Raw genomic sequence first — 13,221 nt, forward strand, 5'->3', positions numbered from 1 at the left:
TATATTTAATTTGAAATGTATTCTAGTTTAATTTTCCTTCTGTACATTAAACAATAGAAACTGAAACTTAAAAATAACCTTTTATTAATTTATATATTTACAATATTCCATAGAATTCATTAAGAAGGCTTCCACTTGTCTTCATAATTTTCTATCAACAATGACTTATTCCTTCTTATTTTCAAACTGATATTTTCATCCTTTTCAGCTGCAAATAGCACTTCCACTCTGGCTACAGTTAGGAAATTCGGATTATTTACACTCAGCCCCTTAATTACGTCTATTTCATCTCCTTCTTTCACTGTGACACTTTTCTTCAACACCTTTTGGCCATTAAGTCTGATTTTACTCTCATAGAATATTGTTTCTATTTTATTTCTGGATATCCCTAAACCAGATTTAATTATAGCATCGAGTCGTAGTGAATTTACGTTTACTTTTAATGTTTTGGTGTGTTTATCTGTGATATCATCCAAGTAGTCCTTTTCTTCAGGTTCTGTTTCCGACTCAGAAGATTGCTGTTTCCTTTGGCCTTTACTCTTAAATCTAATGTGACTGTAGATTATTGTATTTGTGGATTGTACTTCATTTAAATGCAAGTTGCTGCGTAGCACAGTTCTTATTAGATTTAGTGGAAACATTTTTAAAAATTACATAACCTACAAACTGACATACTGGAAAAACATCAGTAGTTGCATACCTAGTTAGATAAAAATTTTATTAATTGAATGAGATTTGTTTTTTGCCAAAAATTTTTCCAGTACTGGCATAGAGCAAATAGTTATTGAACAAATCGTTGGTAAATATAATTATTATCAAGAAGGAAAATGTACGACTTTTATGTAAGGTTGGAAAACTTGACAATAGATGTCGCCAGGGAAATGGAGTATGGGCTGAAAATTTTAAATGTTGAATACGCATGTTCCGCGCTCCATCTCTGTCTGGCGCACGCCAACGGACGGAGCCCCAAAGACCATCAACATTGTTTTTGTCAGCGGCAGTCGCCGACACAAGCTGTGAGGTTTCTCGTGTATGTTCTTTGTCTTCCAGGCCGATAACCGACTGTAATTGGCGAAACGTGCTTAGTACGTTGACAATTTCGCGAAAAAAATCGCCACTTGCGCCAAAACACACGGGAGTTAAGTGATAAATAAGTGGGATTTTGACTCGTGTGCGGGGTGGCTGTGGATTTTGTGTTTGCCGATTGTTTTTCGCAGTTTTGACCCACCCCCGTCGAAGAAAATTGGATCATGTGTGCGAATTAATTTTCTTTGGCTAGTCTCAAATAACTTCGCCGACGATGTAAAGGTAAACCCCCTCATCTTCACTAATAAATAAACACTCGAACACCGATCCCGTCCTAACTCGACATCTCGAAGTAAATCAGAGTAAACAAATCATCGGCACAACTACAATCTCACCACCGCAGTTTCTATGTTTAAAACGCGGGTCAACGCACTTTTAAACCCGGACGGCCGCATCTCGTCGTTGCAACCCCGTTCGGCCAGTGCGGGGCGACCGACAACGGTACTGGCAGGTTGAATTTGCTGACAGGTGAACACAATCACTGCCGGGTGTTTGAATGGGGGACGAGCGTTTCAAATGCCCCCTTATGTTTATTCACCGTGGCAAAAGACCATCCCCGTGTCTCCACTTGTGCGGATTCGATTGATCTTTTCCGCATTGATGCATTCCGTTTTGCGTCTGAATGTGCTTTCGAAAATTTACTTAATCAGAATTAAATTCCATCCGATTATTTTGCATAAGTGAGTTTGGTTCAAATTGCGGTGGTTAGAGTTAAATAAATTAATTTGTAGAAACAGATATTTCTCGAATATTCAATTAATTTTGAATGTGGTACACATTTACCATGCTTCTGGAAATAGAAAATTTGGATTTTACAAAATATATTTATAAATGAAAAAATTTCATAACTATTGTTTAAAATTGGATAATAGATATACCTACATTTTGTTATGTTTATTTATTTATTAACTAATCTGCTTTGTTTATAAATATTTTAATTAAATATATAGCACGTTTATTTAATTATAAACAATTATTATTTAATTAACATTTTTAGCATAAAATAATATAAGAAATATTAATTACTCTTATATTGATAATAAGTAAGGTAACTGACATTTTTTGAATGTAATTTCCTATATTAAATATTTTAATTATTTACATTTTATAATATATTAAATTATGAAGAAAGAATTCAATTTTTAAATTAACTTTACTTAATATTTATATTATTTTTAATAACAAATGTTTATTAAAATCTATATTTATGAATATAAATAATTTAATAACTACTCTTTAAAATTCAATAATAGAAGTATATGTATTTGAATTAATTATTGTATTTATTATATTAAATTATTCTAAATAATGAATTGAATTTTTAATTTACTTTGCAGTGCATCAAATTCTATTCAAATTAAATGATGAAACCATTGATCAAACCATTGATTATCTGTAAATGAATTATCTAATTTATTTATACAGATTTTAGTCAAATACAAATATATGCAACAAACTGTGCATTCGATTATAGAATTTTAAACAATATTTATGAATAAATAGAACAAATACTTGTTAGTTACGAAAATATTATCATTTTATTGACGTCTGTAATATGCGTATTTAAAATTTCAAGTTTGATAATGGACAGAGCAATTAACAACTTTTTTAAATATAATTTTTTAATCTAAATATTCATTTTAATTTTAGTTTTGTTTCCAAAGAATATTTATAGTCAATATTCTATAATAAATTATAAATAATTAATTAAATTTCCAATTTAACTCTAGGGAGTATCCAATTTTATTGAACTTACTTTTGTTTTATCAAAACTATTTATAAAAGATATTTTCATAATTACCCACTGGTTCTAATGCATTGATAATTATTGTTTAAAATTCGATAATAAATGTGCCTAAAGCTTGTTTTATACTAATTAATAATTAATTAATATAATATATTTATTCACATTTTAATTAAATATGTACACATATAACACGTACAACTAACTATGGAATTATATTATCCAAATTTACACAATAATTATAAATAAACAAGTAATATCATTTTATTGACGTCTTGAATATGACAAATTTAGAATTTCAAAAATATAATCACGTTCCGATAATAAAAATAGTAATTAACAACTTTTTAAACATACATTTTTAAATTAAATTTTTATTTTAATATTTGTCTTGCTTTCAAAGACAATGGTTACTTATTAAAATGTAACACTCAACAGGCTGTACTTATATTTTTAGATAATAATTATGAATAAATAGAACAAACATTTTGTTGATTACGAAAGTATTATCATTTTATTGACGTCTATAATACAACGCTTTTAGAATTTCAAAAATATAAATACATGTTTTAATACTAAAAACAACTTTTTGAATATAATTTTTTAAATTAAAATTTATTCAACTTTAATATTAGTATTTATTCCAAAAACCAATATTTAAATTGTCCCTATTTAAAATAGTTCTGTTTAACTTTATGGAGCATCCAATTCTTTTGGAATTAATAAACTTTGTTTCATTAAAACTCTCTTTATAAATGGTAATATTTTCATAAGTATGCATTGATTCTATTGTATTGATAATTAGTGTTTAAAATTCAGTAATAAAAAAGCTTCAATTTTGTGGGATATATTTATTAATTGGTCTGATTTATGTATTTAATTATATATGTACACATCTAAAACGTATAGAAAATTTTGTGCAATTATATTATTGAATTTTAATCAATATTTATGAACAAATAGAACAAATATTTGTTAGTTACGAAAGTTACATCTCGATTTATTGACGTCTATAATATGACACATTTATAATTTCAGAGTTATAAATATATCTTAATAATAAACATGGTCATTAATATCTTTTTGAATATAATTTTTTAAATTAAAATTTATTTTACTTTAATATTTGTTTTGCTCCTAAAGACAATTTTTAAATTGTCCCTATTTTAAAATAAATTATAAATTAATACATTATTTCATTATAACTCTATTTATAAATGATAATATTTTCATAATTACGCATTAGTTCTATTGCATTGATAATTATTGCTTAAAATTCGATGTTCTAGTTTGTATAAAGCAAACTAAATCGTACAACAAAACTTGTGCAATTATAATATCGAATTTTAAATAATATTTATGAACAAATGGATCAAATTCTTGTTAGCTACGAAAGTATATCATTTTATTGACCTGTAATACGACACACTCAGAATTTAAAAATATATATAAGTAAATGATAATAAACAGAGTAATTAATAACATTTTAAATATAATTTTCTGAACTAAACTATCTTCCAAAGAAAATATTTAAATTATTCATATTTTCCGAAAAATTATAAATAATTAATTGAATTTAAAATTTAATTGTATGGAGCATTTCTTATGGAATTAACAAACTTCTAAACACTATAAATGATAATATTTTCATAATTATTCATTGGTTCTATTGCACAATAATTATTGTTCAAAATTTGATAATAAAAATTTATGATTTATTTATATATAATTTAATTAAATATGTACACAAGTTGCATGTATAACAAATTTTGTGCAATTATATTATCGAATTTTAAACAATAATTATGAATAAATAGACCAAATATTTGTTAGTTTTAAAAATAGAAAAACATGTTATGATAAAAAAGGTAATTAACAGGTTAAAATATAATTTTATAAAATTAAGATTTTCTCCATTTTTTACATACATTTGTCAGTTTAAATTTATGGAGCGTCCAATTTTTGGAATTAATAAACTACAATAAGTATCTAAAGTTTGTGGTATGTATTAATTATGTTGATTTATTTATACACTTTTTAATGAAATACATGTACAGGTAACATGAACAACAAAGTTTGTACAATTATATTATTATGGATTTTTGGACATTAATTATGAATAAATAGAACAATAAATGTTTTAATAATTAACACGACAATTAACAATTTTTACAATAAATTATATTATTCTCAACTTTCTCTTCTTTGAATATTAATTTTGCTTCCAAAGACAATGTTTGAATTAAATATATTTTATAATAAATTATAAAGAATGTTGAAAAATGTAAATATTTACAAAAATTGAAATGTTAAGTAATATTTTTTATGAAATATTTTTAAATATTCATAAAATAATATTAACCTTTTCTATGAACTTCAATACATAACAAAATCAATAAGTGGGCGAATGGAAAACTACGCGAAAGAAAATAAAATTGACACATGTTTAAAATTATAAATACTTAAGACACATTGTGCTCGCAAACACAAACAACGTTAAACGAATTGAGTCGACTTCTCTGGTAGTTCCAACAAAATTTAATTTTATTTTATGATGAAATTTATAATTAGCAATAAAATTAAAACAGTCCAAGCTATAATTGAATACATGTCGTTGAAATGTTTTTGATATTTTATATCATTTATAAAACGTTGCTTATTTTATTTGCTCAAAAATAACAAAATAGCCTAGTTTAAATATTGCCAACGGTTTTAATTTCGCAAACATATAGAATATGTGCCCATGCTTGTCATGTTTCTCTCTAAATAAATTATAATAGTAAGCTTGTTATAGACTTTTCCTCATTCTAGCTTTTAATGTTTCTTTAAATATTCATTCAACTAAAAGCTAGTCGGATGATTTTAACAGTTGTATATCAAACTTATCCTTATGGGCAATTCATTTTAATTCTATTAAATTATTTAAACCATCTTTTTATCTCTTAAGTAACTCGACCCAATTTACCCTAAATAAAACTATTCCATCAGCCCTAAGATAAAATTGCGTTATCTTCTCATGTTTTATGAACTGTACGAATATTCGAAAGTTAATGGCTCCTATCTGGTTAAAAGAACGGAGGCAAATTGTAATTTATTTAGGTACGTTTTAATGGCAATCGTTATCGTTCTCCAAGAAGCACAATTTGCATCGCGTCCATTAAACTTTTATTAGTATTGTTTTCCTATCGTTCTGAAATCCGGCTCAAAATCCACCCGGTCGCCAAGAATATTAATTAGTTAATAGTACTTTTATGAAGAAACATATAAATAGGTGGCGTTTCATCAAAACCGGCGCAATCAAACAATTAAACGTAATGGAACAGTTGCATCATCGGACACGAAATTGTTTAGCCGTCTGCGATTTTGTCGGTCTTGGGACTGGATCATGAAAGGTTTCGGACACATATCCGATAATTAAATTAATGAAGTTAAAAGTGCGCACTGTTACACAACATGATGAATTTAATTTAATTACCGGCCCTCGTTGCCACAATGATGCGAATTCAAATTAATTGACACTGTACTTTTTTTTTCAGTAAAGCGAGGAGTGTTCGAGCTTTTTAATAATCAAGTCGTTTGTCACGCTAATTTGCCTCGTTAAAGTATTAATTTTTTAACTGTGCAAAAAGAAGGTATAATTACACTTTTTTTTTTAAGTTGATTTTGATCTTGGGGTAATTTTGTTGGTCTTATTTTTAGGCAGCATGAGTCAAAACAGTCATTCCGATCATACTTATTGTTCCTCGCTTGAGAACAAGCCTAAAAGTGTTGTCCTGAATATCATTCAAAAGGACGTGACTGATCACTATAGGAACAAAAAATTGTTGAAGAACGAAGATTTGTTAAAATACTCAGATATTTTAATGAAGTGCAATTTTATTAATCCTCGTGAAATTATGGTGGCCAGTCATTTGAATAAAATAATTTCGAAAATAATTGCGGGACTTAGTGTGTTCAGCAGTTCGGGGTCTACACTCTTTAGTTCTAATGAAAGTAACACTAAAGTATTCCAGGACGAGACACATTCTACTCCTGCAAATACTGATGAAATATTGGGGTTGATCACTAATGACGATTTTCAGACTCAAAAAACCATTAGTGACGATGGACAGACTAGTGAAACTCTTAGCCTTGATTTATCTGAAACTGCAATTTCCAATGAAAATAACGAATCACAATCGAAGTCTGCACAAGAAATCAGTTCTGAACCCGGCATTATTTATAATATGAATTATGACTCTCTTGAAAAGGATTTATTTCCAATTAATCCAGAAGTATCCCAACACAAGACACATTGGACTGCAAATACTGATGAACTACTGGATTTGATTACCAATAAATATTTTCAGACTCAAAATAACATTAACAATCATGGTCAGAGTAGTGAAACTCTCAGCCTTGATTTATTTAAAAATGTGATTTCAAACGAAAATAATGAGTCATTTAAGCTTAATCAAAATATTAATAATGGCTATGGATGGAGGACTGAAACTCAAAGTATTGATTTATTTGAAACTGCTACTTCAAATGAAAATCTTAATCAAAAAATTAGAGCTGAATCTAACCAAATATTTGAAAGGCAAGGCAACTTATCTGTCAGTCAATCCTTACTCATGTCTGTGGAAACCTGCGCAACGGTAGGAAATACTTCAGAAGTATGCGGAACCTTGGATCTTAACAATACTGATTGTGTCATTATAGAAGACTCTTTTGTGGCGACTAATTCAAAAAGTATGGGCGATCAAAATTGTAAAGCTTCGAAATGTTCTTCCATCTACTCCTCACCCATGTCTATTTCCCACAGTATTCCCGAAACTAATTTAAGCTCTCCCCCTGGAGGTGTAAAGCACAAAATGCTACCAAACAATAATGACTGCCCATTAAACAAAAAAATGCGCACTGAAACTGACGACACACGAACTTGTGCTACGTTTGGCAGTTTCGTAGATGAAACCGTCATCGCCGATCTGTCTGGGCCGGCCAATACCCATGAGTCATTTCAGTCAAAGTCGCCTGCAGAACTCACCCCATTAATCATAACATTCGATGGATTTAACGAAGAGAAAACTTTGGAGCAAATAGAATATGACATGGCCAAGCTCAACTCAAATGTTTTATTGAGCAACATAATTTCTGGACTTTATCCTCTAGGGATAAAACCTGATGAAATCACACCTACTCAGACTGAAGTCGAAATTATTGAAAACAATATTTTCCGTAAAGATATGCGACAAACAGTACGTAAGTCGGTACCGACGGAAAATCGTGAAAAGAAAAAATTCCAACGCGTTAATCTTACGCCAGATATGAGTGACGATGTGGATCATGAAACGTTTCTTGAGAGGTTACGTTATTTTCTGTAGCGACTGAATTGTCATTTGTTTCTGAAGTTAATTATCATATTATTATTAAGTATGATTAAGTCTATTTTCCTTAGTGTCTTTGAGACTAATCACTGATTTACCTGGCATTTAATGAAGAGAAAACTTTAGAACAAAAACTCACCTTAAATACTTTACTGAGGAACATAAAAGGGATAAAAGCTGAGGAAATGGGCACGTCTGCTCAAATTGAAATATTTTTTTGGTTGAATAATACGTAAGTTTGTAGTACTGAGTGAATATCGTGAGAAGAAAAAATTCCAACACGTTTATCTTAAACCAGACATGAGTGATGGTCTGGATCATGAATCGTTTTTCGAGAGGTTACGTTATTTTCTATAGCAACTGAATTGTAATTTGTTTTTGAAGTTTATTAACACGATATTATTATGTTTGAACCATAATTAAATGATAAGATATTATTGATAGCCATTTGTTGATTTGTTTACCTAATAAATAATTGCGAATTAATTAAATAATTTTTATTTTACTAACGTGCTTTCCTTTGTTAAGTTGCACATAATCTGACCCGAATCTTCTCATATTTCCCACACTTCCCGTACGAAGAGCGATTCGGATTAGAGTGAAGGTCTCGTAATTGGCAAACATTAACCGTGAATTACGTAAGAAATCTTCCTATTTTCCTTCTGAAAGCGAACAGTAAATATTTCATTCCCCAAGGTGAACCACCTTCTTGCCGTTGTACAGCAATAGCCCATTTCGTTCGCTGACAAAAAGGAAACACGTCGCATTCGTCCGTTTGTTTACAAATGTGTTTACTTCGCGGAGCAATGCAACGCAATAAAATCGGTGCATGTTTATAACGACGTCGGCACGTTCTTTTTACATTTCCATTGACTGTTTTTCGTCGTCTTGTTGCCATTCCCACGTCTGCGAGGTTCATTCAATCGGAGAGCAATCATAACACATTCCCAGATTGTTATTTCAATTGCGAAACGATACCTCATGCCCGGAGGAATTTACAATAACGACTTTTAAATGCGACATACGCATCAATTTACCGTGTGCATAAGATCTTGGATAACAGCTATTAATATTATGTGAAATACATACATTATACTTGACACACTAATTTTATGTTGGCTTCGGATGGCTCGTGACAAATTACACGGTATCAGATATTAGAAATCGTCGAACATGTCTCACCAAGTGTGCTTGTATGTTTTGGTTTCTAATGTAATTAGGAATTTGCTCCTCATCACCAACGCAATGGTTTTGGTGGTATTTTATTGGCATCTAGTTGATTATCCAAAAAATTCTTGATCTTACTTTTAAATATCCAAGATATCTCGGCAACTACTTTGTAGTCTTTTGACTTCTATCAGTATTATAATCTTGCACCTATATATACAAGTGTTTATTGGTAACCCATTGATAATCCAAAGAATTCTTGACCTTACCTTAAATTATCTAAGATTTTGTTGTCTTTTTACTTGTTGTATCAGTATTATCATCTTGCACCTTTGGTTACAAAGTTAATGAAAATAACTTGATCAAGAAGGTGATTGGAAGGAAAAATAGTTTTAGACTATATCAGATATTAGGAGGACCAGAAACGTTTCTCACCTAGTCTGCTTGTATATTCTGGTTTGTAATGTAACAGAGAATTAGTTCCTCATCACCAACGTTATGGTTTCTGTGTACTTTATTGGTATCTCATTGATAATCCAAAAGATTCTTGACCTTACATTTAATTATCTAAGATATTTGGGCAACTATTTTGTTGCCTTTTTACTTGTTGTGTCAGTATTATCATCTTGCACCTTTGGTAACATAGTTAATGAAAATAACTTGATCAAGAAGGTGATTAAAAGGAAAAATAGTTTTAGACTGTATCAGATATTAGGGGGACCAGAAACATGTCTCACCAAGTGTGCTTGTATATTCTGGTTTTTAATGTAACAGGGAATTAGTTCCTCATTACCAACGTTATGGTTTCTATGTACTTTATTGGTATCTCATTGATAAACCAAAAGAGTCTCATCTTATCTTTAATTATCCAAAGATATCTCGGCAACTACTTTATTGTCCTTTCACTTGCATCAATTTTATCACCTTACACCAAAAGATCCTTGATCTTACCATTACTGATTCAAAATTTTTCGACAACTATTTTGATACTGATTCACTCGTTGTATCAGTATTGTCATTTTACACTTTAGTTTAATTAAAGTAAACATAAAAATGATTAAAAAGAAAAATAGTTTTGGATCATTAATAAAGAAGTCAACTACGGTGGGGTCTCATATATTTTGGACCATTCAACGCCTTGTTATGAGAGAAGTTATCGTGAAAGTTACGATAGTACTTTTGCAGAGTTTGCAAACTAGTGCGATAAAGAGACGAGGGCCGTAAATAAAAATAATCGCATACCATTAAACAAATTTACGATGTCCCATATTAATTAACTGTTGAAAACGATTATTACGATATTGGAAACATTACACAAATAAATTTATTATATGTTAAGCAGTTTCTGTATGCGTATTTCCAAGGCGTAACCGGTATTTCATCGGAGGTTGTTCGAAATGAGTTTGTGTGGGACTCTAATCCTGCTGGTCGATAAATTATGGGATTTATGTTTTAATCGAAGCCAGATATGTTTTATCCCCAACAATCGGGAAAGACGTGGCCCGCATTTAAATCAAATTTGTTTCTAAAACATCCACGTACAATTTTCTTATTGGGACCGACGGGAGAATTGAATAAATTACTGCGCTTCCTTCATGTATTTGCACAAGTGGAAATCTGCGAACCGCACCAGGGAAACACTTAAACTGGCTGAAATAAATCATAAGAAACACAGGCACTTCTTGGGAGAGCTGTAATGCTGTAAAAACAAATTAAACATGAACGCTGTTATACACCAGACTTAGCGTAGTCCTGCTGGAGCACTACAGTAATTCAATTGTAACAAAACTTTAAAGAGCGCTTGTTTATGAAAAGTCCCAGTGCCAGACATATTTTCTCGTCGCAGACCGACCGGAAGAATTTTAAAAGCGGGCCTCAGGTGATGTACTGATTGAATGAATCACCTCCAGCCGCAATTTATCCACTTCGTTTGACTATTTACATGGGAGGAAAGTAGAAAACTACGAAACTCAACTAACGGCGAAATAAATCATAGTTCAAAACAGTGACACTTCTTTCAAGTGTTGCAACGCGGTGTGAACTTTAAATTAACCCGGCGTTTATACACACGAGTTGACGTACAAGACCGGCAAGAAACTGGGTTTTATCTAAATGTTGATTTAAAGCCCGCGAACCAGAATGTGGTCGAATGATTTCTTTAAACTGTGTAAGGAACACGTTTCGATTGCTACAAATACAGATGTATGGCTAACGTTCCTATAAATAGAATCACGGCTTTTTCGTCCGTCAAAGAACTCTCTATTTAAATGTAATGTCTGTTCCATCTACAGTTGAAACAAATGGATTTCCGTTTAGCCGCTAAAGTTTACGCTTTACGAGTGCCTAAAAATACTAACGCAGTTTTGAAGTCTGCCTGCCACAAAGGTGTGTGGGTGGATGGAAAGTTTGAATCAAATTCAACTTTCGGGTCGAATTCAACTAATCTGTCTAGCCATACAATTTGAGATATTTAGGCAGGTTCTACTTATTGAAACAAAATTAAAGTATGTTAACTGTTGGAGAGCAACATCAATAACAATCTTGTTGTGTCACACATAACACATCTCTTTCAGTAATTTAATGCATAATTACCTTGTACCGACAAGTTGGCAATAACAACACATTTATCACCGTAAATGATGTTATTAAAATTCAATTTATACATATAACCTAGTTAGACTTGTACACATTAAATCCCAGTTTTTTGCCTTTAGTTAGCAATATTAATTTCGAGATGAGTTTTGCATTTTGTAGTTGAATTTTAAGTTGCACTAAACCTGTTCGAAGTAAGTAATGAAAAGTGAAATACCAGTTTCAACAACTGTCAGTATTAGACAGCTATTTTCAGCAGTAGAAAATGTTTTAAAAAGGTATGTGAAGTATAAACTGCAAATAACATCTGATGTTGCCAAAAAGATATGATTAAAACTCGGAAAAATCCTCTAGATATTGGCAAAACATAGTTTACTCTGTCAATTTAAGTTATTTCAAGTTTAAATTGCAGCGGTATGTTTTCTCGAGCTTAACTCAAGTAAAATAAATTAAGATTATATCAGATATTCCAGGACACTTTAGTTCTCGTTCCTATTTCAAAGGATGCTGTTTGTTTTTATGTTTAGATGAATGTTGCACGTATTGAATTACGTCTCCAGATTGATTTTTTTACAAGAATATAATATTTCTCTGACATAACGTTGTGCTTTCATCTTTTTGTTTAATGGTACAAGATAATGGGAGTCGCACATAAAAGGTTCTTTAATTTTAACAGTTTTACGTGCCATGACCATATAAAACGCAAATGTGTTTCGTTTTATCACCTCAGCATTGTTGAGACATCTTAAACCAACATGCTATTTTTTATTTCACTAAAATACATGATAATACATTTTTGGTCAGTTTATGAACCATATCCACCTTAACGGTGACCTTATTTTAATTTATGTGGCTCCGCTAGATAAAAAGACACTTAAATTAACGTCATCCACGTAATGATAAGCCGAAAGCACTTCTGTTTAACATCGTTATGAAACTGAGCCTCGATATAATCAGTCGACTGCTATACTTTTGTTCTTGTCGATACGGATAACCAGAGGTAATTTTTATAGTGCATTTTATGTCGAGGGTTGTTTTATACCTAACAAAGTTTTACTATGGCTTTTTACTGATGTAAATAGATTTAACTCATTGAAAATTGCGTCCCTTTAAACTGTAATAACACAAAGTATACCCTGAATATTTCACTAGCTTTTTATCTTTCAGCCTCTATTCCATTGTCGGCGCAGCCTCGAAAATATTTATTTATGAGCCCAAAAACATATTCAGCATCCCCCATAAATCTCCGCATACATTCCACCTTTC

At 30.6% G+C, this 13,221-nt stretch overlaps 2 protein-coding genes across 4 annotated transcripts in view; one reads left to right on the plus strand and one right to left on the minus strand.

The window, feature by feature from the left end:
• Positions 1 to 61: 61 nt before the first annotated feature.
• Positions 62 to 768, minus strand: LOC109599119 (mitochondrial transcription rescue factor 1). The gene has a single exon (XM_020015059.2). It carries the CDS (start codon positions 639 to 641, stop codon positions 120 to 122), a length of 522 nt encoding a protein of 173 aa, XP_019870618.2. The 5' UTR covers positions 642 to 768; the 3' UTR covers positions 62 to 119.
• Positions 769 to 986: 218 nt separating this feature from the next.
• Positions 987 to 13,221, plus strand: part of LOC109599121 (Ca(2+)/calmodulin-responsive adenylate cyclase-like) — an 83,132-nt gene continuing 70,897 nt past the window's right edge. For all 3 annotated transcript variants that reach the window (XM_049968039.1, XM_049968041.1, XM_049968040.1), the window contains exon 1: positions 987 to 1,308. The gene's annotated coding sequence lies outside the window, so the exon portion shown is untranslated. The remainder of the gene's footprint in view (positions 1,309 to 13,221) is intronic.

The sequence above is a fragment of the Aethina tumida genome, chromosome 5, assembly GCF_024364675.1.
Source record: "Aethina tumida isolate Nest 87 chromosome 5, icAetTumi1.1, whole genome shotgun sequence".
NCBI lineage: Eukaryota > Metazoa > Arthropoda > Insecta > Coleoptera > Nitidulidae > Aethina > Aethina tumida.

Coding starts and splice junctions, on each gene's coding strand:
- LOC109599119 (XM_020015059.2), bottom strand. CDS start 641: ATGTTTCCACTAAATCTAATAAGAACTGTGCTACGCAGCAACTTGCAT.